General features: G+C 38.9%; 1 protein-coding gene across 2 annotated transcripts in view; it reads left to right on the top strand.

The window, feature by feature from the left end:
- Positions 1–26933, top strand: part of LOC150105231 (spondin-1-like) — a 716059-nt gene that overhangs the window by 334765 nt on the left and 354361 nt on the right. For both annotated transcript variants that reach the window (XM_090395547.1, XM_090395546.1), the window contains exon 9: positions 26229–26394. In XM_090395547.1, the coding sequence (XP_090251673.1) occupies positions 26229–26394 (166 nt within the window). The remainder of the gene's footprint in view (positions 1–26228; positions 26395–26933) is intronic.

The following is a 26933-nucleotide window of genomic DNA, read 5'->3' as shown; positions in this document are numbered from 1 at the left end:
AGCTATTGACTGTTTTCATTTCTAATCTATTAAGGTATCGCTTTCTGAAGTTCATGGTTCTTCTTCTTCTTTCACTTGATACTGCATATTCCATGTATATCAGGATGCTCATTCCATCTGCAAAGAAGGTGGAATGAAAGAAGGGAATTTTGAATGGAATGATTATGGATTTTGATCAGCAGCTGCTGTGTTTGTAAATGCAAGCCCATATACAACCATGTTCCAAGAAAAGTTAATAATTGTCTGCTATCAAACCTTCAACATACTGCTCTCATCTCAGTGTTGTTTAAAGTAGTGGAAAAGGTTATCATCAGTTGATGATCTTATCCATAACTTTGACACCTGGAGAACTGCCAGTGTATATGAGGATCAATGACTAACCACCAATACGGATTTCACTAATCAAAGTCCACAGCAGATTACCTCGCTTACATTGCCTGCCTGTGGATGCTATTGCACTTGATATTTCCAAGGCATTTGATAGGGTTTGGCATTGAGGGCCTTTTAGCAAACTGTCATCTTATGGTCAGCCTTTCTCTCTTTGTAATTCGGTTCCCAGTTTCTCTCAGGTTCTTCACTATGTGTAATAGTGGAAGGTGTTCTCTCTTTGAATTTTCTTATTAACCGCCTTACCGGCCATTATGGATCAAATACGCATCCTCATACACTTCTTATCGTTCAATATATTTCAATGTAATATCAATGGTATTACAATTTAAATATGCACTTCGCATCCATGATAACCTTAACGTCTATAGACGTCTTGGCCGGTAGCGTGGTTAATGTAGATTTTCCTCAGGGCTCTGTTATTTCAGCCACCTTCTTCTCATATGCATAAATGACCTACTCTCACTAACTGCAAACCCAATACATAGTTTTGCTGATGATGATGGCATTCACCACTCATCCTTACATGACAAACCTTTCCGTGCTCAAATATCCCAAGCTACTAGATCATTTACAATAAGTATCCCATACATTGATCTCCACACCATCCTTCAATAGGGTGATAACATCCTAGTCACTTTCAGTGCTCCCAAAACATTTTCATTTTTCCTCACAAAAATACCTTAGCACTTCTCCTCTTACCTTTGATAATAACCAACAGTCAAAACTAGATCTCTCTTCTCACACTGACTTTTATCCTAATCTTTCTTGGCACAATCACATCACTTCTACAGCATCCTCAACTTCTAAGCGACTTGGCAACCTTTTTTGCTAAAGATAACCTTTCTTGCTTTTCATCTGTTAAGTAACTTACTGTTTACAAATCCCAAATCTACCAATCTTCTGCTGCAAACAGAAGAAAGCAACATGGTTGATTGATGACCCCCTCGTTTACAGACTCACTTCAGCCATTGTCTCATAGAGAGTTTCCACATTGTGTTTTTTCTATGGATATTTCCATGGTGCTGTTGAGCAGAACTAGTATACATTATACCCTACACCAGTAGTCGGCAACCTTTTTCATAGGAAGAGCACAATACTGCGGGCGTCACGACGCTCGTGGGCACTGTGTTGCCGACTCCTCCTGATTTAAATAATTAAATTACAATTGGCATGAATGAAATGTCTTTCTACATTACTTTTTTTTTTAGAAATAGCTAAACTATTATTGCATAATAAACAAATACATTTGCATTATGATTGATAAAGCAAGGTGGTCGCATGTGATCTGACAGATACACGCTAATTGTTAACATGAATATTCTTTTTTGTATTTATTTTTTATTTTTATTTTTTATCGTATTTTATATTCATTCATAGGTGACAAAAATATGCAAAAGCAAGATAAATAAAATAATGTTAAGAGTTTATTTTTCACTTGGTTAGATCCTTTACATATTTAATCCTTTATCCAAGTGTGAGCAAATAAAGTTTGTGCCTGAAAGTATCTTCAGGACTGGGATAAGGTAATGCAACACCAGGTGACTCATTGCAAAGGTAGAGAACGCTCTCATCACTCCTATCTCAGTATCTCCCATAATGCAAAGCACATCTCCTTGCGGATATGTGTAATGCTATGCATTAAGGCAAGGGCCACTGCCCATACCGGTTTCGACCTTTATTGAGGTCTCGTCAGTGGGAACCAGGCCCAGTAGTGGAGATACAAAGGCAGAAGCAATGAGAGGTCATCCTAACCTATAGGAGTTGCCAAAGGGTGTGCAACCTTATTATTAAATTACTCCGGATTCAGAGAAAGATGTTGAGAGTTTATTTTTCACTTGGTTAGACTATAATAAGTTTAGTTTAATCCTTTATCCAAGCGTGAGCAAACAAAGTTTGCACCTGAAAGTATCTTCAGGACCCTTTGGCAACTCCTGTAGGTTAGGATGACCTCTCATTGCTTCTGCCTTTGTATCTTCACTACTGGGCCTGGCTCCCACTGACGAGACCTCAATAAAGGTTGAAACCGGTATGGGCAGTGGCCCTTGCCTTAATGCATAGCATTACACATATCCGCAAGGAGATGTGCTTTGCATTATGAGAGATACTGAGATAGGAGTGCTGAGAGCTTTCTCCACCTTTGCAACGAGTAGCCTGGTGTTGCATTACCTTACCCCAGTCCTGAAGATACTTTCAGGCACAAACTTTGTTTGCTCACACTTGGATAAAGGATTAAACTAAACTTATTATAAAATAATGTTAAAATTTGAAATCTCATTTTTCTTAAAAACAACTGATCATAGAATTTCTAAGCCTGAAATGCCTGTGTCATGAGCCCTCCTAATTTTCAAATTTTATATTGCGCTCTTCATATTAAAAAGGTTGCTGACCTCTGCAAGATGGGCTTTACATTTATGGAAAATACTAAGGAAAGAGATCTGGATTTTGTTCCACCTTTACTACGAGTTGCCCATAAGGCACAGCTTATGCTTGAATCTGCCTAACTTTTAGTTTCTATATATTCGGCACAAAACTATTGTAGTTTCTATATTCAGCTATGAAATAACGTTGGATTCAATAGTCACTTAATTTTTACCATCATGTATTATATTTGCAGTGTTTTTTCTTTATGTTTTCTTGCATTTTAGCACATACTAGTAATGAATGTATCTCTCAGATATACTGCGATCTATGCTGAAAAATTACCGCTATGAGCTCCAAAGCAGTTTACAATAATTTCTTTGAGGGCGCACTAAAAATTCACTGCAGGTGCCATGCTTCCCGTGGGCACTGCGTTGCCGGCCTCTGCCCTACACCATTTGTGCTCAACTTACACAACAACAACAACATGAGCAACAGCAACCCAACAATTGTTTATAGTTGAACTGCTGATTCACTAAACCCGTAACTCCCAATCATTTTTGATTCCATCTGATTTCTGCTACCTCAGTTTGGAGGGAGATTGTGTATTTGGCAGGAGAACTGATTAAGAAAAGGTCCAGGATGATGGCTGAATGATAAGGATTATCTGTTATTATGATATAGAAATCTCTATATAGTCAGGAAACTGATCATGGGACACACACACACACAACACATGCATGCACACTGACTTTTATATACACAGAACTTATCATACATCTCCTTAAACTCATTTATGGTCAGGGAACTCATAACTAATTCTGGCAATCTATTCCACTCGTTTACCACTCTCCATGCAAATAATCTAGTCTTCATTCCTTTACTCTTACATAAGTGTAAGAGCTTGTCGAGAGCTCCTGAAAAGATCAGTATTATTTTGTGTTAACATTAGATATTTTACCAGAATTTTAAGTAGTATTGTTTGCTTTTTGTTTCTTGGTGTGTCTGTGCAATTTTTGCGTGTTTTCTGTTATTTTAATTATTATTTTTAAGAAAAGATAGCGTACACATGGCACCGATAAAGAAAAAAATGGCGGCCAGGTCACCATGCTTGCTTAAGAGTTTTGATGTAAAAGAATTTATGCAATGTGCTGTCTGTGAGATGTATGCCTTGCGAAGAGCGGTAGGAGTCTGGTTAGAAAGTGATAGTGGAGTTAATATGTGTAGAAAGTGTAAAGAGAATGAGGACTTCAAGCGTGTTTCGTGTATCAAGACTGATATCGTTAACGGTAGTCAGAATGTAGAAAATGGCGGTGTACTAGAGAATTGCGTGGTAGTGCCAGATATGTGTGAGAGCGTCGCTGAAAGTGTAAATGAAGGAAGAAACACCGAAGGAATGGATGATTTGATCGATAATGAAAATGGTGAAATAAATGCGAGTAGCGAAATTGCCCGTTTAAATGGCGCGATACACAGAGCCAAACGACAACTGGAGCGTATGCAAAAATGTGTGTTGAACGTACCGACAAATAACCAGCGGAAGTCTGTGACGGCAAATAATAGAATGTACGTAAACGTCAATAAAATGAAGGAGCGAGTGCTGTATGGGGATTCGCTATTAAGAGGCGTAATAATTGAGAGTTTAACGAAGTCGTACCAGCCGGGTGCGAACATAAAGGACGTCAGCGAATCTATTCGACTGCAAAAACAGAGGGTGAAAGAGATGATAATAGTGGCAGGAACGAATGATTTGAAAGAGGACAAAATGGAAATGATAGAGGATGTGAGGGAGTTGTTTGAGGTAGCAAAAGAGAAGAGTGAGAGAGTTAGGATGGTGAGTATCTTACCGCGGTATGACAGCGAAGTGTTTAGAAGGAGGGCCATAATTGCCAATGACTTTATGCGTGGGTTATGCATGGAGAGTGGTGTGGAATTTGTGGATGTTTGGAATGAGTTCGATGGGCGAAAGGACTTATATAAGATGGATGGGTTACATTTGAATGGAGTTGGTGTACGGAGACTTGAAAGAGTGTTCATGAATGATGTGGAAGTGGATGTACAGACTCAGGGAAACTAGATTTATTAAGAGGGGGGGGAGTAGATATGCAGACTTTAGGGGGGGCAGTTAAGTGTATGAATGAGTATATTATGCCCGGGCGAGTACGACGGACAACAAATCAGAATGGGATAATTAGTATAAGGAATCAAAGTAGGGATGGGACAAATGGGCTTCTGCGATTCATGTACACTAATGCCAGGAGTATTAGGAACAAGAAGGAAGAGTTTTTGGCCATGGTTGGCACTTCCAGGCCACAGGTTGTCGGTATTAGTGAAACATGGCTGACAGAAGATGATAAAGCTAGTGGGATTGAATGCGATGGGTATAGCGTGTTCAGGAGTGACAGGGTGAATAAAAAGGGGGGAGGAGTGTTATTGATGATAGCTGATGAACTTCAGCCAAGGAGTATAGAAGTTGAACTGCAGGATGGGGAAAAAAGCACATTTGAGGCTGTTTGGTGTGAGATACAATCTAGCAGAACAAAATATACAATTGGGTGCTGCTATAGACCGGGTGATGGAGTGGATGGTGGGAATAGTATGCATAAGCAAATAGAAGAAATGAATGGAAGGAGGGTAATTATTATGGGTGATTTCAATTATGGTAACATTGACTGGAAAGAGGAGAGGGCACATGGGAGGAAGGAATTGGATTTTATGCAGTTATTAAGGGACAACTATCTACGGCAACATGTATTGGAAAATACCAGGGGGCAGAGAGTGCTGGACCTAGTAATTGCAACTGAGAATGTAGCTGTAACGAACATGACCATGTTGCCACCAATTGGTGAGAGTGACCATAAGGTCATGACTTGGGAGGTGGCTAAAGGAGTCGAATTTACAATTAAGACAGGGTATATGTGGAATTACCGGGCTGATAAGTATGACAAGCTTAGGTGTGTGCTTGGCTCAATGCCATGGCATGTAAACTGCAAGGGCTGGATGTTGATGGTGCATGGGAGGTGGTTAAGAACTGTTTGCAGGAGGCAATGGTTGACTGTATACCAAGAGTCCGAATAATAAATCAGGTAGGGGTTAAATGGATGAATAACACTATTAAGCTTGAGCTGCAAAAAAAGAAACAATTGTGGAGGGAATTTAAGGAGAAGGGTGACCATCAGGTGCATGAACAGTATAAAGCTCAGGCCAGGATGGTAACAAGGGTGGTAAGAAAAGCAAAAGCAGATTACGAAAGGAAATTGGCCATGCAGGCTAAAGAGAATCCCAAACAGTTTTTTCAATATGTTGCAAGTAAAAGGAAAAATGCTCATGGTAGAATGATCTTAAAAAATGCTGAGGGTAGGGAGGTAACTGAATCAGTCGATGTTGTGGAATTACTGAGCGAGCACTTTGCAAGAGTATATCATCCAGGTGGTGGCTTTGCGGAAATGGAGGAACCAACAGCTTATACTGGAATTGTGATGAATGAGGTAGAGGTAACTAGTCTATTACAGAACCTCAATGTCAATACATCTGTGGGATTGGATGGTATACCAGCTCGTGTCGTACGTGAAGCGGCCAAAGAATTGTCAGTGCCCTTGACCATTATGTTTAATTTGAGCCTCAGGACTGGGTCAGTCCCAAGGGGGTGGAAAGAGGGGAAAATAGTTCCACTGCACAAAGGTGGTTCCAAGGCTGCTGTTGAAAATTACCGGCCAATCAGCATAACAGGAATCATTATCAAGGTCTTAGAGAAAATAGTCAAGAGGAAAATACAAGATTGGATAGAAGAAAATGGGATACTTTATCGGGGACAGCATGGTTTTGTGAAGGGTAGGTCATGCCTCAGTAACTTGCTCACGTATTATAACACAGTGACGGCTGAACTGGATAAGGGTAATGGGTTTACAGTGATTCTGCTGGACCTTGCTAAGGCCTTTGACAGGATACCACATGGAATTCTAATCAGTAAATTGCAGCATATGGGAATGGACATAGGGTTGGTGAGATGGATAGGAGGGTGGTTGACGGAGAGATATCAGAGAGTGGTTTACTCAGGAGTAGAGTCCACAAGACGGCCTGTGACTAGTGGTGTACCACAAGGATCTGTTCTTGGACCACTGCTGTTTAATTTGTTCATAAATGATATAGGAAAGGATCTGAGAGGAACAGTTCATTTGTTTGCGGATGATGCGAAGTTGGGTAGGGCAATAGTGAATGCAGATGACGTCAAAATTTTGCAGGATGATTTGGATAGATTGGAGGTCTGGGCTAGGGAGAATGGATGTCAATTTAATGTGGCAAAATGTAAGGTTATGCATTTTGGGGTGAAAAGATGGGAGGCAGTTTACTGCATTGGTGGAACCGTGCTCCAGGAAATTGATGAGGCACGAGATTTAGGAGTGTTGGTGGATAAGGAATTGAAATTTAGGGGACACATTGCAAAAGTGGCCAAATCAGCTCATCAAATCACTTGGTTGCTGAAGAATACGTTGACAAGCAGAGACAAGCAGGTTATTGTTCCTCTGTATCGAGCCTTGATAAGACCTCATCTCGACTACTGTGCTCAGATTTGGTCACCTAGGTTTCTTCTTGATGGGGAGGAGGTGGAGAGGATCCAGAGGCGAGTGACCAAGATGATAGCAGGTCTGTGGAATGAACCGTATGAGAACAGGTTGAGGATTTGTGGGTTGCAAAAATTGGTTGATAGGCGGAGGAGGGGAGATATGATTGAGACATTCAAATTACTGAAGGGTTTCTATAAAATTAATTCAGAAGATATTTTTGAGAACAGGGCTGGTTGTGGGAGGACTAGGGGACATCCATGGAAACTGGGCAAAAGTGTGGTTAGTAAAGGTGTTAGAGCTGGGTTCTTTACTTTTAGAGTAGTGAATGAGTGGAATGCGCTCCCTGAGTCTGTGGTGGATGCTGTGACAGTGAATGAGTTTAAGGCGAGGTATGATAGATACTGTATGAATGTCGAATAGTTGTGATGAAAATGATTTGGGGCCTCCCTCGATGAGCCTAATGACTCCCTGGAGTTGCCCGTAATAATAATAATAATAATAATAATAATAATAATAATAATAACTTCCATGGATGATCCCTAGTTCTCTCACTATCTGATATATGAATTTTTCAATATGAAAAATTTCCTCTTTTTAATTTTTATAAAACCCCTTTAATATCTTATAAGTTTCTATCATGCCTCTCTTTTCCACCTATCGACTAAACGTAACCCACACACATTCAACCTATCCTTATAAGGAACAGTTCACATTCCTGTCACCAGCATGGCCACTTGTCTCTGAATTTAATCTACCACCTCCTGATCCCCCAAGAAACCTAGGTGACCAAATCTGTGCACATCAATCAAGATGCACCCGAATCATAGCCTTATGAAGATTGATAATAATCTCCCTATTTTTACTTGTTAGTATGGTTTTCAACATCCAATTAATCCTTTGAGCTATTTTATCAAACTTTGCAGTATGCCCCCTCTGAACTTCTGCTCTGTCCAAAATTGTCCCAAGTCCTTAGCCTCATTAATTTTCTACAATCTAGTACTATCAATGTGATATACAGTATGTAACTTTTCAATCAGAGGTGCATAACCTTACATTTTTCAATTAAATTGACAATCATTATCCTTTGCCCACAATGCTAATTTATTCAAATTATCCTGCAGGATATCTATATCACCTTATTTAACTATTGCTCTCTCCAGTTTTGCATTGTCAGCAAACAATTGAATATCCCCTCTCCTTAACTCTTTCCCTATATCATTGATATACAAATTAAAGAGTAGTGACCCTAGTACAGAACCCTGAGGTACTCTACTAATCACCTTCCTTCTCCTATATTCCACTCTAACATATACTACTCACTGGTGTCTGTCTATAGCCATCTCCCAATTCATTTCATGTGTTTCCACTTTTGTAATAGTTTTCCATATGGTATTCTGTAAAATGCCTTTGAAAAGTCCAGTAGTATCATGGTGTAGTCATTTCCCTTATCTAATTCTGCTGTCACTCTATTATAAAACATTAATAAATTTCTAAGGCAGGACCTTATCTTTTACAAAGCCATGTCGCTCCCTACAGAGTACCGTATTCCCATTCACACTTTAACCAAATTTTACAATACTTTTATTACCACTCCTGAGAGTTTAATTGGACTGTCATTTCTTCTTTTGTCTAGGAGCAATCTTTATATAATGGGACTATCTTACTTTCTTTACACTCCTTTGGAACCTTGCAAGATCTGATACTTAGATGAAACAGTTTCATTCTGGCACTGCCAGTTCTTGTGCACATTCACGTAGTACATAGGCCAACATGCCATCCAGCCTCACTGCTGTCTTTATATTGATATTTTTCAGTATGCTGAGCACCTCCTGTTCATACACCTCTATTCTGACATCAGACTCGCTCATATCAGCAACTGTAAATCTCCACTTGGATGATGCACCTTTGCAAAGTGATCACTCAGCGATTTAACTATTTCTTTTGCTTCTGTCATCTTTCTACTATCATTGTTGATTAAAGTCATCCTTTCATAGTCTTTCTTTCTCTTACTTGCCACATAACAAAAAAAATCTTTTGGATTTACTTTGGCCTGCTTAGCTAATTTTTTCTCATAATCTGATTTGGCTTTTTTTTACCAAACTAGTCACTCATGCTTGCACTTTGTACTGCTTATGAGCAGTACATGAGCATGCTGATCACCTGTTTTTCTTTATATTCCCTCTACAATGTTTTTTTTTTTTTTTTTTTTTTCAAGCTCTGCTTTATATATGTAACTCATCTACTAATCCTCACTTGGTTTAACCTCCTGACTGTCGGTATGCAGGTCTGATACTGCTTCTCACAAACAATTTCTAATCACTTCCCATATATGACTGGCATTCTTTCCATGCAACTTCTGAAACCAGAACGCTGTTCCAAGATGCCTCTTAAGAGTGTCATAATTACCAGCTGTATAGTACAACATAATCTCTTTCTTGGCAGAAAACTCCACATGTTTAGCAAACCTTCCAGAACAAGGATTGGAGGCAGAGTGTCTATGGGTACATTCTTTTTTATGGGTACATCTTCTGGTGCTATTACCAGATCCAGCACTCTTGAACCCCTGGTGTCCTCCATGACATGCTGTTTCAGGTAATTATCCCTTAGCAACTGTATAAATTCCATTTCCATCCTGCCATTTTCTGTTTCCTCCTCAAAATCAATCTATGTCCCCATAGCTGAAATCTCTCGTAATAATTACTCAACTTGCACTCATTGTGCTAATCTGCTGATGCATGGCATCTATATCCTCCTGTGGACCTTCTAGCAGCAACTAACAATATACTTTGTTCTGTTGACCTTTATACACTAGATACTAGATAGTTTATTACACTTTATTTATTTACTTTATTACACTAGATAGCCTCAAATAACTATCTCTGGTTGAAATTCTTCATTTATCATCAGCAACACCCCACCTCCTGTCCTATTCTCCCTGAAAATACAGTACCCTTTACATTCTATTCCTGTCAACCAGGTTTCAAAGTTTCAAATTTCACTAATGCATATAATTTTTTGGCCAAATTGAGCTGACCAATGCCAAAACTCCTCTCCTTTATTTCTGATACTTCTGGAATTCATGTAAATGCATCTCCTTCAACCCACAGTTACCTTTTTGTAATGTCATTACCAACCAATTTGGATTTGAAACCTGCAAGAGTGCATTAATGATTTTTATAGGATCATTGCTGATGGTAAACAGTTCTCCTGTGGAACACCCTTTTTCATGGCATATTTATTACTTTGCTTTAACTCCAGTAATATAGGACGACTTTTAATTATGGAGTACAAGCTTTTAGTACAAATGAAGGGATACATACAAACTTATTAGTATCAAGGCTATCTGAATATTTTTCTGAAGTCATTCTAGTAAAATATTAAATATCAGAGGAAGTGTACATGCAAGTAAACTACTAAAACAGGACCTACCCTTTACATATCCATGCTGACCATCATAAAGAATGCTATGTCCATCCACCCCATCCTGTATTCTATTCCTTACCAATCTCTCCAACACCCTGACCACAACCACAGTTATACAGACTGGCCTAAAGTTGGAGACTTCTGTCATAGACTCATGCTTGTGGAGTGGTACTAGTTTGCCTTCTTTCCACTCCTTAGGAACCCTGCCCACTGCAAGATTTTCATTAAATAACCAGGTCAAGGGCATAATCAACTGTGGTGCACATTCCTTAAGAATACGTGGTGATATATCATCCATTCCCACAGCCTTCTTCACATCTAAATCAACCAACATCTGATACACCTTTGTTTCTTTCACTTCCAATTCTCCTAATACTTGCTTCTCTTCTATATATTGCATAGCATCATTTACGCCAGTATGATATATGCTGCTAAAGTGCTCGTTCAATAATTCCACTATATCCTTTTCAGCTGTTAGTCTGCTGCTATGACTATCCACCAGTGTTAATCTGCCAGAATTATTCTTCCTCTTGCTTGCCATATAGCAGAAAATTTCCCTTGAATTAAACTTGGCCTGACCAGCCAATTTCCTCTCATACTGCACTTTTTCTTTCTTTACCATGCTCTTCACCTTTCTAGCCTGAACATTTTCTTTTCCAGCACAGCTTGCCTGATTTCACTGTTCATCCATTTCACTCCTACTCTATTTACTCGCTTAATAGAGATCTTGGTATGCAGTCATACATTGCTTTTGTCCTTGTGAATTTCCATGCATTGTCAACATCTTTTCTGCTCGGCTCATGTACCAAATGTACTGATGCTAATTCCACATAAACATAACAATTCCATTTTTGGCAGTAACCTTTTCTTGTTTCATCACTTCCCAAACACGTACCTCATGATCACTCTCACCAACTGATGGCAGTGTCAACATTTCATTAACAACTACATCTTGTGAGGTTATCATCAAATCCAAAACATTAAAGCCTTTAGTTGCTTCAATCACATGCTGCTTAAGATATGTATCTCTCAGAAATTCCACAAACTGACTCTCCTTGTTCCCATACACTATTTCCTCCTTCCATTCAATATTCCTGAAATTAAAGGCAGGATATATAGTGGGGTGTTGCTACAGACCCAGGAGCACAGAGGGTGGGGACCAGGAAATGTTTAGACAGTTGAGTTTGGCAAGTGCAAGAAGAATGATTGTTATGGGAGATTTTAACTACAGTAGTATAAATTGGGGAGAGGAAGATGCATGCAGCAATAAGGGAATGGAATTTCTAGAATTCTTGAGGGACAAATGTCTTAGGCAACATGTAACAGAGGGAACAAGAGGTTCAAGAGTTTTGGATTTTGTTATAGCATCAGAAGAGTTGATAATAACTGAGATGACATCTCTCTCACCAGTTGGAGAGAGTGACCATACGGTTTTGACTTGGAAAATGAATAGACATGCAGGAGTGTCAAAGAGACGGGAACGTATGTGGAATTATAAAGCAGGTAATTATAATAGTCTAAGATATCAACTTGGGGAAGTTTCATGGAGGGAGGAATTGGAAGGCCGGGATATCATTAGTGCGTGGGAAATTATGACAGAATATTTGTTAGCAGCAATGGTAAGTTGTACCACGAGTGAACAAGAGGACACAGTTTGGAGTAAAGTTGATGACAAACAATATTAAACAGAAATTGCATGCAAAAAAGAGGCTATGGAAGAGATATAAGGTTAATAAATACTTGAAGAGAAGATGCATGAAGAGTATAAGACACAGGCCAGAAGAGTGACTAGTATGGTAAGGAAGGCAAAACTGGAATATGAGAAAAGATTGGCCTTTAGATCCAAGGAAAATGCTTGGGAATTTTTTAGATATGTGGCTAGTAGGAGGAGAAATGACTGTGGAAGAATGATATTGTGGGATAAAAATGGGAATAGAGTGACTGATGCAGAAGACATAGTGGAATTGTTCAATGAATGCTTTATTGGAGTATTTCATCCTGGAGGAGTCAGTTTTAAAGCTAGAGGGATTGGTCTGGTTCAAGGTTTAGAGGTATACAGGAGGAGAGTGTGTTTCAAATACTGAGTACAGGTATCTCTCGATTAATGTGATTAATTAATCCCTCGATCACTGTGTATATCAAATTTGCGTTAATCAAATCTAATAATCAATGGTAAAAATTACAATTCGTTCATGATTGATTACTGTATTAATAATTCATTTTATATGGTACTCTTTTAGGAAAGATAAAAAATGAATGCAAAGTAAATGTTTAATAAATACTTGTACCAACATTATTTACTGCAATTTTTTTTATCAAAAAAAGTTATCAAGAGTCGTTTGAACAGCTTTAGTTTTTTGAAATATCAGCATAAATTCTATGATAACAAGCAAAATGACTCTCAAGGCTTCGGCAAACAAGCAATAAAACATAAAGAAAAAACACTGCAAATATAATACATGATGGTACAAATTAAGTGGATACTGAATCCAACATTATTTCATAGTCGAATATAGAAACTACAAGAGTTTTTTGCCGAATATATAGAAAATAAAAGTTTCGGCTGATGCAAGCATAAGCAACCTTATGGGCAACTCGTAGTAAAGGTGGAATAAGCTTCAGATCACTTTCCTTAGTATTTTCCATAATGTAAGCACATCTTCTAGAGGACATGTATGATAAATAAGCCTTTGGATCTCTATTTCTGTAATACATCATGGTTTATTTATTTTCAGGTACAATCTAGAAATTATTGAAAAAATAATTAAAAAAAAAAACTAAACCATACTATACTGACATCGGAGATCATGGTATCTCTCAGATACAGTTTACTGTCAAATATCACAAACCTTTACATAACATATGTTAAACCAAACTGAGAGCAAAAAACAGTGTGGAATATCACTCGTAACATAAGAATGCACAATCAATTATGATTTCCAAGCTATACACTGAATTGCATAAGAATATTTATATTAAACATTTTGCATGTATCTGTCAGATCAGCTACGAGCTCTGCAGGGTTAAAGGTGCGTTAATCAAAACTCTTGCTGCGTATATCAAGGTATTGCCACAATTAATTTCGGCGCGTCAATCAAATCCTGTGTTGAGCAAAACACCGTTAAGCAAGGGATACCTGTACTCTGAATGTCAGTAAAGCTCTGGGACTGGATGGTATTTCACCATGAGTTTTGAGAGAATGTGCTAGGGAACTAACAGTGCCTTTGACCTGGCTTTTCAATGAAAGTCTGGCTGCGGGAAGGTGCCCATGAAATGGAAGGAAGGTAAGATAGTGCCATTGCATAAGGGCAGTAGCAGACTGGAAGTGTCCAATTACAATTATAGGCCAGTTTTTGTGTCATCAGTAGTTAGTAATATCTTGGAGAAAGTAGTGAAGGACCGTATACAGCATTGGGCAGATGAGAGTAATGTTATCTATGAGAGTCAACATGGATTTGTGAAGGGGCGCTCTTGTTTTAGCAATATGCTAGCCTTTTATGATAAAGTTTCAAGAGCATTAGATGAGGGAAAGGCATATACTGCTATTTTCTTAGACTTAGCAAAGGCATTTGACAGGGTGCCACATGATAAGCTGATATTTAAATTGCAGCACATGGGTCTGGATGTCAGATTGGTTAACTGGATTCAGGATTGGCTGTCCAATAGGTATCAGAGAGTTGTGTTTGGTGGGGAAGTTTCAAGGAGGCAGAGTGTTATAAGTGGGGTCCCACATTGCTCAGTATTGGGACCTATATTGTTTAACCTTTATATCATTCAGTGGATTGCAAGGGGATATCCAGTTGTTGGTGGATGATGCAAAGCTGGGAAGGATTATTAGTAATAGTGCAGATGTGGCAGCCCCGCAAGAGGATTTGAATAAGCTAGATAGATGGGCAAATGAATGGGGGTTTCAGTTTAAGGAAACCCCCATTCATTTGCAAAATGTAAGGTCTTGAGGTTTGGAAAATATCGATGGGACACTGCATATTCTATGGGAAGAGTTATATTGGAGGAAGTAGGGGAGATGAGAGATCTGGGGTTGATGATTGATAAACCTGAAATTTAGGGGATATATTGCAAAGGTGGTGAAGGTAACACAGAGGATTGCTGCAATAATGAGAAGGACGCTGACCTGCAGAGATAAAACAATTATCATTCCATTGTATAAGACCCTGATCAGACCACAATTAGACTACTGTTCTCAGATTTGGTCCCCATGATTTGAAGGAGATAAATTAACTGTGGAGAGGGTACAAAGGCGGATAACAAAGATGGTTTGAGGACTGTACAATGATGGTTATGATGATCTGCTGAGAGAATGTGGACTGCAGAGTTTGGTGGATAGAAGAAGGAAAGGTGATATGATTGAGAATTTTAAACTGTTGAGAGGTGGTTACAGGATTGACACTGGGGAGCTCTTTCGCTTGGTTGTATAGCTGGAAGGAGTGATGACAAGAGGGCATCCCTGGAAGTTACAAAAGGAAACTCTGAGCAAGAGGGTGAGGAGTGGTTTCTTTGCATGGAGGGTGGTTGAACCATGGAATGCATTGCCTGATGGAGTGGTGAGAGCGAGAACGGTCAATGAGTTTAAGGAGTAGTATGATGGACTTTGTGTTTCCTAGGAGGGACCTCCCCTCGATGAGTCTTGATAGACTTTGTGTATCTTAGGAAGGACCTCCCACGATGTGTCTTTTGACTCCATGGAGGCCTGAATAATAATAATAATAATAATAAAGTCACCCATCAGGATCACCTTCTTTTTACATGCACAACTAATTTGCCTATACATTTCACTCGGTATTCTCTGCATTCCCTGGCCTATAACAGCATTCTATCAGATATACTACCCTGTTTATTTCAACTTCACACCACACAGATTTAAAATTTGTGTATGCACTATGAACCTCCACACTTTGTGGACACAATTCCTCTGCAAGCATTAACAGCAATCCTTCTCCTTCTATAATTTCTATCCTTCTGGAAAATTATAGATCTTTCTAATTCTATTCCTGACATCACATCCTCTTCAGACAACTAAGTTTCACTTATTCCAGTAATCTATGGACATACCATATCAATCAGTGCAACAAACTCAGCTCTTTTGTTTTGAATACTCCTTACATTTGTGTATAAACATAACAGTTCCTGTGTGTTTGAGGCCATTCTACCAGCACTAACATTCTCTATTCTAGTAATTCTAATAATGCGTTTCATTCACTGACAATTTCCATGTAAAAAATCTACTCCTCATGACACTCTTCACCACACTGACAACTTCCAGGGATGGACTCTGGTTCTTCCCCTCTCAAGAGCCTTTTACTCTTTTTATAATCCCCTCTGGATTAATCCAATAAAATCCATTCACTAACTTAAACATCTCTGTCATATGCTCTCTTTTCCTCCTATCCACCAATCTCCAGAATCCCCATTCCTTCAACCACTGTCCATAGCCAACATTCCAGAGCCTTGGTATTTTCTTAATCACTCATTTCTGGACCCTCTCCAATGTTTCCACATCACAATGAAAAACAGGTGACCAAATCTGAGCATGTTAGTTCAAGTATAGTCTGACCAGTGCTTTAAACAGTGGCACAACCACTTCCTTATCCCTACATGTTAGAGTATTTCATATCATAGGAGCACTACATTGTACAGTCTTTGCAACACTTGCAGTATACCCTCTAAACATCAGTCTGCTGTCAAACATCACTCCCAAATCTTGAATCTCATCCACTTCCTGCAGTACAGCACTGTTAATATAGTACACTGGCTTATATTTCTGCACTCCAAAATGCAACACCTTGCACTTATTAATATTAAAACTACAGCCCCACTCCTTTTTCTAATTCAAAAGTCTATTGAAATCTACCTGAAGAGAATTAACATCAGCAGTGTTACTTATAATTCTCCCCAACTTTGAATCATCAGCAAACAACTGAAGATCCCCAGTCAGTCCACATGATTTATCATTTACAAACAAGTTAAACAGCAGGAACCCAATAACAGAACACTGACTATGCTAGTGTTCTGTTATTGGGTTCCTGATCACCATAATGATATTGGTGTTTACCACTCTTTTTGAGACACTGCTCCATCATACACAATTACTGGGTATCATTCAGGGAGCCAATCTCCAATCCATCTAACCAATATGCTATCTATCCCCATCATCTGTAGTTTGTACACTAATTTATGTAGTAATCAATCAAATGCTTTTGCAAAATCTAGGAATATCACTGTATACTTCCTTATCTAACACACTCTCCACCTTATAAAATATAAGCAAATTGCTAAAAGAGACCTTTCACAAACCTATGCTGATCATCATAGATAATCTTATGTCCCAATTCTGTATTCTATTCCTAATCAATCTCTCCAACACCTTGACCACAACTGCAGTTATACAGACCTAACTATAATTGGAAACTTCTGTTCAAGAACAATGCTTGTGAAGTTGTACTATTTTGCCTTCTTTCTAATCCTTAAGAATGTACCCACTTAAAAACTTTAATTAAATAACTAAGTCAAGGGCATAGCTAACTGTTGTGCACATATTATATCACTCATATTTTTTTTAAATATATATATATCTGATCTGCAAACAAAAAGTTGCAAGATCTATATCACATCAGTGCTGAGTGTGGATAAAAGGATAAGAAGAATGAAATTTTTTGACATGCTTTTTTTTTTTTTTGAATAGCTGAATGTTGTAGTGTTCTGAGTAAGATAAATTAAGGGAGGCTGTTCCTATAAGTGACTGCTTCCTTGGACAGAGGAGAAGGATACACAGTAATATACTTGGATTTCGCAAAGGCTTTTGATAGACTACCTCGTGATAAGTTGACAGTCAAACTAGAGCAGATGGGGTTGGATATTAGACTAGTGCATTGGATTGGAGCCTCGCTATCTGATAGGTATCAACAAGTTGTGTATGGGGGAACGATATCCAGGAAAAGAAAGTCACTAGTGGAGTGCATCAGGGATCTATTTTAGGGCCATTACTGTTTAACTTGTATATTAATGATATTGGTGAAGATTTGGATGGAGATATTCAGGTGTTTGCAGATGATGCAAAGTTGGGACAAACCATGAAGAGTAGTGAAGATGTTGTGGCCTTACAAGAAGACTTGAATAAATTGAGTGATTGGGCACGGAAATGGGGATGTGAGTTCAATGTTGCAAAATGTAAGGTTTTAAAATTTGGAATACAAAGATGGGATGCAGAATTTATACTTGGTGAGGATATATTGTTGGAGGTGGAGGAAATAAGATATCTGGGGGGTGATAGTGGATAAGGATCTGAAATTTAGGGGACGCATAGCCAAAATTGTGAAGACAACACAAAGGCTTCTGGGAATGATGCGGAGGACACTGACATGTAGAAGTAAGGAGATTCTGGTTCTGTTGTATAAAGCTTTGATTAGGCCACACATGGGCTATTATGCCCAGATTTGGTCACCTGGTTTTCAGAAGGATGAAGAGATGTTGGAAAGGGTCCAAAGGCGACTGACTAAGGTAGTTTCTGACCTCTGGAATGTCAAGTATGAGGAAAGATCGAGAAGATGTAATTTGCAGAATCTGGTGGACAGGAGGAAGAGGGGAAATACAAGTTTTTAAGGGGTTGTTATGGGATGAATGCTGGAGAAGTTCGACATAAAATAATGGGAGATAGGTGGAGAACATCCCTGGAAACTGTATAAAGAGGGTGTGAGTAGGGGAGTGAGATTCTCTGAGTAGGGGGAGTGAAAGGCAGGTTTTTTTCGTGCGGATGGAATGCCTTGCTTGAGAGTGTGGTGTCTGTAAGGAGTTTGAGTGTGTTTAAGACACAGTATAATAATGAGCTGTGTGTGTGTGTGTGTGTGTGTGTGTGTGTGTGTGTGTGTGTGTGTGTGTGTGTGTGTGTGATAAAAGGACCTTCCAGATGAGTTTTTGACTTCATGAGGTCTTGGGGTAGTAATAATAATAATATGTTGGATGGAGGAGAGGAAGAAGAGTTAGTTTGATAGGTTTTGAGAATAAATGATTAATAGATGTTGACCAGCAGCTGTTCTTCTTACAGTTTTTGGAAGAAAGAGGTGGTGGAATGATGGTGAGAAATTCAGCAGAACACTGACCATGAAATTATCTGCAGAAGAGGAATAAGACAAAAACTGAACATATATGACAGCGTGACCAGAGTGATTCTGTGAGAGAGAGACAATTAGTCACTTTGATCTCTTCTGAACAGCATCAAGCAATGCAATGCTAGTGAGGCTTTGGGTATACAAATCTATCTCAAATATTTCAGCAGTATTTCACATTTGGATGGATTTGGGATTTATACAATGTTAGCATAGGTGAAATGTAGTGCCTTTATGAAAAGTTTACAGAGTTTTTTGGCTGCTGCAGAAGACATGGCTAAGATGTTTTTATATTCTCACTGAGAATATAGAAGCAATTGAAGATATTCTCACAGAGAACATAGGCTGGAAGTGCAGGTCAGTTCAAGATGGAAAATTTGAATGTGTTTTGTTATGAGTGAGTATAGCAATTATTGTAAGTAAGGTATGGCAATGTATTATTATTATTATTATTACGTGACACCTCCAGGAGTCCAATAACTCATTGAGGGAGGGCACTTTCTCTACAACTCTGTCTCCACCACTCAAACTACCAACTACGATGAACCACAACTACATCAATGCCATCTATCGCCCTCCGCTACCACAAGTATTTTTACAGACAACCAGAAACATCCATGCCCATGGTGGGATTCGAACCCACATCCTTTTGACTGGAGAGAAGATATGTTAACCCCTCAGCCAACCAGGCCAGCATGTGAGAGATCCTTCTTTTGGGAAATTATACCAGATTGTTTTTGTAGCATTGAAGTTCACAGAAAAGAATAGTGAAGAGATCAAAATTTAAAGCATTAGTTATAGAGGATCCTGAGGCACTACAAGGTTTGTCAACTGAGAAGGAAGAGTGCAGTGTGCCGTCCTCAGCATGTCCATGCAAATCATTTTAAGTTGGTGAGAATAGGTCATATATGTACAGAAGGAAGAGAAAGTGGGTGAAAATACAGAAATACCTGGAGTACTTTTGCACTAATAGGAAAATCTGAGGAGAGGAAACCATCTACCATGGCACATGAATCTCCAGTAAGGAAGCTGGAGATCTGGTTGTAAAATGTCAAAGGCAGACCATAGGATGATAGTTTACTGAGCAAACCTCAGTGTCATAATGATCAAATGCTTTAGAAATGTTGAGAACGATCATGTAAGCTTCTCTAAACCTTTCCATGGTGGTTTGTGTTCAGAGGTAGGCTGTAAATGCCAGAAGATCAGCTGTGGATCAAGAATGGCGAAATCCATATCGCTGGTCACTAATTAGTTAGTAGAACTCCAGGTGCTGTAGAAGTTGGCTGTTGATGATTCTTTCCAATGTTTTTGTGAGAGTAGAAGTGATAGCAGTTGGATGGTGGTCTGTTGGCTGAAACCTATATTCAGCCCATTCTTTGGAATGGGCTGAATATAGGCTTCTTTTCATTTGGTAAGGTAAATGCCACACACAGAAAAGTTCAAAAAGGCTATACAAAGATGTTATTCTGGAGTACAAATATTTAGCACAATAGGTGGTATGCCATCTGCATTATTCTTGTTCTAGATTTTTCTGATTTCTTTCTGCTGGAAAACCAAGGTAGCATGGAATGAGTAATTGTTGGTAAAATGAGGCATACTTTATCATGGTCATCAATGCAGAAATTAGAAAAGAGGAATGAAGCCAGTAGGCCACTGTTGTTGTTGGGTGATATTACAATAGTACTAACTACATCTGAGAGCAATGGAAATGTGGGTGGGAAGAATTGCACAGCTTTGAAAGATGACCAGAATACTTCATTAAAAGAAAGTCTGCAGCATTTGGACCTTTCAAAATCAGATTTTTCATTTATTGATTATTTTGCAGTTCTTGCAAGCTGAATTTTGGGCAGAGTGTGATGCTGAGGTTTTAGTTTCAAGCCATTTCTGATTATGCTGAATTTTTTTCACAGACTACCTTGGACCACTTCTTAGAGAACCAAGGCTTGGATAGTGGTTGGGAATTTAGGATGGATTGAGAGAGGAAGACCTACACTGCAGTTAGAATTATTTTTGCTATGCTGTCAATCCAATTCTGAACCTTGGTTCTCACTAACTTCTCTAAAATTTAACCGTAACTCCAGCCACACACACAGATCTATAATTTGAAGTCTTAGTCTTATTACTTGCCTTATGAAGTGGAACAATTTTGCCCCCTTTCCAAACCTTTTGAACTTCATTCAGTCTAAGACATGCTAAACAAGATTTGTCAAAGCTGTTGTGAACTCCCCAGAACATTTCCCGAAGAAACATGAGATGATATATCATCAAGTCCTACAGCATTATTAACATCAAATTTACTCAATTCCTCATATATCTCATGTTCACTCACTATCAGTGTCTACTCCCTTCCTACTGTACTTGATTTCTGCATATAATCATATTCATAATGATGAAATACCTTTATGAGCTGCTCATTTAATATCTCAACTATATTCTCTGCATTGGTTATCATTCTACCAGTTTCACCACCCATTATCATTCTTCTACTACTCATATACCAAAAAACTCCCTGGAATTTTTTTTTTTGGGGGGGGAGGAGTGGGGGGTCTGCATTTGTGTATACAGTTCTCACTGCACTTTTGCTGTCCTTACCAAGCGAGTTACCTTCTTCAGTTGCTCTTTATATTCCTCATGCAACTGATTATTAATTACTGCTCATCTTGTGCTGCCTCTAGAATGTCTTCATCTTCCAGATTGCTGGCACCACCTGATCATTCATTCATTCATTGCACACCTTGCTTATTTCACCTCTTCAGCTTTTGAATATGATGATCTTGTTTCTATCAAATTACTTATTCTGCTGCAAGCTGTCTCCTGAGTTCTTTATGATCACCAGCCTTATAGTTCCAAATATATTCCTTTCTTGCAGGAGTCCACATATGGCTGGCCACCACTTGCATGAACATTATGTGATCACTCTCACCAGCTGGAGGAAGATTTAACATTCCATTTATAATATAAGGAGATTGAAAAAGTATTGTTGAATGAAGTGGATGTGTAGAATCAGAGAAACTAGATTTATTAAAGGGGGGGAGTAGACATGCAGACCTTAGGGAGGCAGTTGAGTGTATGAATGAGTATAATATGCCTGAACGAATAAGGACAACAAATCAGAATGGGATAGTTAGTATAAGGCATCAAGGTAGGGATGGGGCTAATGGGGGTCTGAAATTCATATACACTAATGCTAGGAGTATTAGGAACAAGAAGGAAGAATTTTTGGCCATGATTGGCACTTCCTGACTACAGGTTATTAGCATTACTGAAACATGGCTGACTGTAGATGATATAGCTAGTGGGATTGAATGTGATGGGTATAGTGTGTTCAGGAATGACAGGGAAAATAAAATGGGGGAGGAGTATTGTTGATGATAGCTGATGAGCTGCAGCCAAGGAGAATATAAGTTGAATTGCAGGATAGAGAAAAGAGCAATTTGAGGCCATTTGGTGTGAGATTGTGGCTAGCAGAACAAAATGTACAATTAGGTGCTGCTATAGACCAGGTGATGGAAAAGATGGTGGAGATAGTATGCACAAGCAAATAGAAGAAATGAGTGGAAGGAGGGTAATTATTATGGGAGATTTCAACTATGGTAGCACTGATTGGAGTGAGGAGAGGACACACGGGAGGAAGGAATTGGATTTTATGCGGTTATTAAGGGATAACTATCTGCGACAGCATGTAATGAAAAATACTAGGGGTTAGAGAGTGCTTGACCTAGTAATTGCATCTGAGGATTTGGCTGTAACAAATATGACCACATTGCCACCAATTGTTGAGAGTGATCATAGGGTCTTGACTTGGGAGGTGGCTAACGGTGTAGAATTTTCAATTAAGACAGGGTACATGTCTTTATTGGTATGACAAACTTAGGAGTTTGATTGGTTCAGTGCCATGGCATGTACAACTGCAAGGGCTAGAAGATGATAGTGCATGGGAGGCAGTTAAGAAGTGTTTGCATGAAGCAATGGCTGACGGTATACCTAGAGTCTGAATAATAAATCAAGTAGGGGTTAAATGGATGAATAACACCATTAAGCTTGAGCTGCAAAAAAAGAAACAACTATGGAGGGAATTTAAGGAGAAAGGTGACTGGCAGGTACATGAATGGTATAAAGCGCAGGCCTGAAGGGTAACGAGTGTGGTAAGAAAAGCAAAAAAGGATTACGAAAGAACATTGGCCATGCAGGCTAAAGAGAATCCTAATTTTTTCGATATGTTGCAAGTAAAAGAAAAAATGTATATTGCAGAATGATTTTAAAGAATGCTGATGGTAGGGAGGTAACTGAATCAGTTGATATAGTTGAGTTACTGAGTGAGCACTTTGTAAGAATATATCATCCAGATGGTGACATTGCAGAAATGAATGAACCAATAGATTATACAGGAATTGTGGGAATGTAATGGAGGTGAGTAGTCTATTGCATAACCTCAATGTCAATACATCTGTGGGATTGGATGGTATGCCAGCTCGTGTCGTACGTGAAGCAGCTAAAGAATTGTCAGTACCCTTGACCATTTTGTATAATTTGAGTCTCGGGTCTGGGTTAGTCCCGAGGGGGCAGAAAGAGGGGAAAATAGTTCCACTGCATAAAGGAAGTTCCAAGACTGCTGTTGTAAATTACTGGCTGATTAGCATATCAGGAATCGTTGTCAAGGTCTTGGAGAATTTAGTCAAGAAAAGAATACAGGATTGGATAGATGAAAATGGGATATTGTATGGGGGACAACATGGTTTTGTGAAGGGTAGATCATGCCTCAGTAACTTGCTCACGTTTTATAACACAGCGACGGCTGAACTGGATAAGGGTAATGGGTTTACAGTGATTCTACTTGACCTTGCCAAGGCTTTTGACAGGATACCACATGGAACTCTAATTAGTAAACTGGAGCAGATGGGGATGGATATAGGGTTGGTGAGATGGATAGGAGGGTGGTTGATGGAGAGATACCAGAGAGTGGTTTATTCAGGAGTTGAGTCCAAAAGATGGCTTGTGACTAGTGCTGTGCCGCAGGGCTCTGGGTCACTTGGATCACTACTTTTCAATTTGTTCATCAATAATATAGGAAAGGATCTGAGAGGAAGTATGCACTTGTTTGCTGATGATGCAAAGTTGGGTAGAGCAATTGTGAGTGCACAGGATGTCAAAATTTTACAGGATGATTTGGATAGTTTGGAGGACTGGGCTAGGGAAAATGGATGTCAATTTAATGTGGCAAAGTGTAAGGTTATGCATTTTGGGGTGAAAAGAATAGCAGCAGTATATCACATTGGTGGAACCATACTCCAGGAGATTGATGAGGCCAGGGATTTGGGAGTGTTGGTGGATAGGGAATTGAAGTTTAGGGGGCACGTTACAAAAGTGGCTAAATCAGCTCATCAAATCACTTGGCTTTCTGAAAAATACTTTAACAAGCAGAGACAAGTTATTGTTCCTCTGTATCGAGCCTTGATAAGACCCCATCTAGACTACTGCCCAGATATGGGCACCAGGGTTTCTTCTTGATGGGGAGGAGGTGGAGAGGATCCAGAGACGAGTGACCAAGATGATAGCAGGTCTGTGGAATGAACCTTATGAAAACAGGTTGAAGATTTGTGTGTTGCAAAAATTGGTCGATAAGTGGAAAAGGGATGGTATGATTGAGACATTCAAATTACTGAAGGGTTTCTATAAGATTAATCCAGAAGATATTTTTGAGAATAGGACTGGTGGTGGGAGGACTAGGGGCCATACATGGAAGCTGGGCAAGAATGTGGTTAGCAGGGGTGTTAGAGCTAGGTTTTTTACTTGGAGAGCGGTGAATGAGTGGAATAAGCTGCCAGAGTCTGTTTGGGTGCTACAACTGTGAATGAGTTCAAGGCGAGGTATAATAGATACTGTATGAATGTTGAAATAGTTGTTCTTGACATGATGTTAGGGCCTCCCTCGATGAGTCTGTCGACTCCTTAGAGTTGCCTGGAATAATAATAATAATAGTATCCGCTGATGAGATAATCAAATGCAAGACCCTTGATCCTTACCGCCTAAGGTCTCTCAAAACCTGAAGAAATTAACTCCGTTTTCTGTATACAATATCTTCATCACCATCTATATTACCATAATTAAAATCATCTATAATGGTCACCTGTTTGTTATTTGCCTAGATTACTTTGCTATACATCTCCTTCTCACTGGATGTTGCTGTAGACCTGCAATAACAGGTCTACAGCAACCTCTAAATAAATGTTTCATCCTGTCCACCTCTATGTCATACCATACTGCATCAAAACCACTGTCACTATTTCTATTTGCATCTTCACCTTGTATGGGTATAACTCTCCTGCTATTACAAACAGGATTCCTTCTCTCTTTCTATCTTCACAAAAAATATAATATTCCTCAATCTCTACTCCTGTTAGGGTGTTATCCCACCACATCTCACTTCTGTCAACATTTTGGACAAATTTTCTCAATCAATGCAATATTTTTGTTCACCTCAATTTGGATGCTTCTGGCATTTGTTAACAAGCATTCTAAATTATTTCTGGTTCTTTAACAAGTCCACTGACACCACTTCTCAGATGTGACTCTTCCATACCTTTCCCAGTCATTCCTCTCCATTTCCACTGATTCTCTATCCCTCTCCACACCACCCACATTCCAGGCCATCTCTATCCTTTCTTGAATCACACATCTACTTCTGCATCGAGGATCTACACTTCTCATGCAGTGTCTCCCTGTCTACCTTGATTCTACCCCCATTTCCCTGTTGTATTATGCTTCTGCTGTTTCATTCTCTTCACTTACACTACTCATCTCTCCATTCACAAGCTCTCCTATTCTACTCTGCTTCCCTGCTCCTCCACATCACCTTCTTACTTCTTCAGGTTTTCTATTCACTGTATTCATACTTTTATTTCCAGTAGCAGTCTCACCAGCCAGCTCACACCAAAACCATTTAAATTGTATCTCTTATACAATTCTGTTCATCCTCAAATTCAACCCATACTTTCACAATATACACCCCATTTTCTTCATACAGCTCTGCTAGTATACCAGTCATTATCTTCCCTTGCCATCACAAACATCACACTGATGTGCCAGGTGTTTATTTCTAATTCTGTTCGGTTTGAGGTTGCTGTAGTAGTTTATTTTTGCCATTTACTTTAGTTTTGTGATTGAAAAACACTGAAAGCATTGTTAATTAGGCAATTCCTGCTGGTATTTCATCATATTGGCAGTTAGCCAAGAATTACATTTATATGAAAAAATTTTTTAAAATAGTTTCTCTTTTTTAGAGACTTTGAAAAAATCACTTTATTTCTAAGTTTTTTAAATCTTAATTATGTTACGCTATGTTTTTAATTATTATCTTTTTTTCTTCTTTTAGTTGAGTGTTCAGTAACAGAATGGACTGAATGGACACCTTGTAGTGTAACATGTGGCCAAGGAACAAAAATGAGGAACCGTCATTACAATGATCATAATAAAGCTACTATGGGAGGATGTATAACTCAGTTGTCAGAGAAGGAAGTTTGTGAAGAAAAGTGTTATGGGTGAGTAAATTTCATCATTGTTGTTGTTTCTATTGTGGTGGTTAGTATTTTGGAAATATCACCGCATCATGAGACTTTTGTATTACAGGACTTGTGATGTCTCATGTGTGTGTATGAGGGGGTATTATATATATATATATATATACACAGTCATACCCCAACTTACACTACCCCGACTTGCACAAATCCAGAGTTACACGGTTTCATATATGTACGTATTCCCATCCCGCTTCACGCCTCACCACTAGTCGTATCTTTCTGACGCTGGTCGCATTCGCCAGTGTCACACATGCTGTGAACAAGCACTAACGTGTTTTGTGCGGTCTCCATTCATACATGATTTTTATAGTCTACAAACCTTGCGATTGTTTACTATTATGTTCTTGATAAAAATTTTATCACATAAAAAATAATAATGTCATCCAAAAGAAGCAAGTCCAATTCCTCTACAGCTAGCAAGAAAAGAAAAACATTGACTTTGGAAACAAAACTCAACATTATTAAGGATTTTGAAGGCGGAATGAAAATTTGTGAGCTAG

The sequence above is a fragment of the Typopeltis vanoorti genome, chromosome 7 (assembly GCF_054136105.1).
Source record: "Typopeltis vanoorti isolate ZY-2024b chromosome 7, IOZ_Tvanoo_1.0, whole genome shotgun sequence".
Classification (NCBI taxonomy): Eukaryota; Metazoa; Arthropoda; class Arachnida; order Uropygi; family Thelyphonidae; genus Typopeltis; species Typopeltis vanoorti.
The sequence above is the reverse complement of the archived record's forward strand: the minus strand, read 5'-3'. Positions and strand labels throughout refer to the sequence as shown.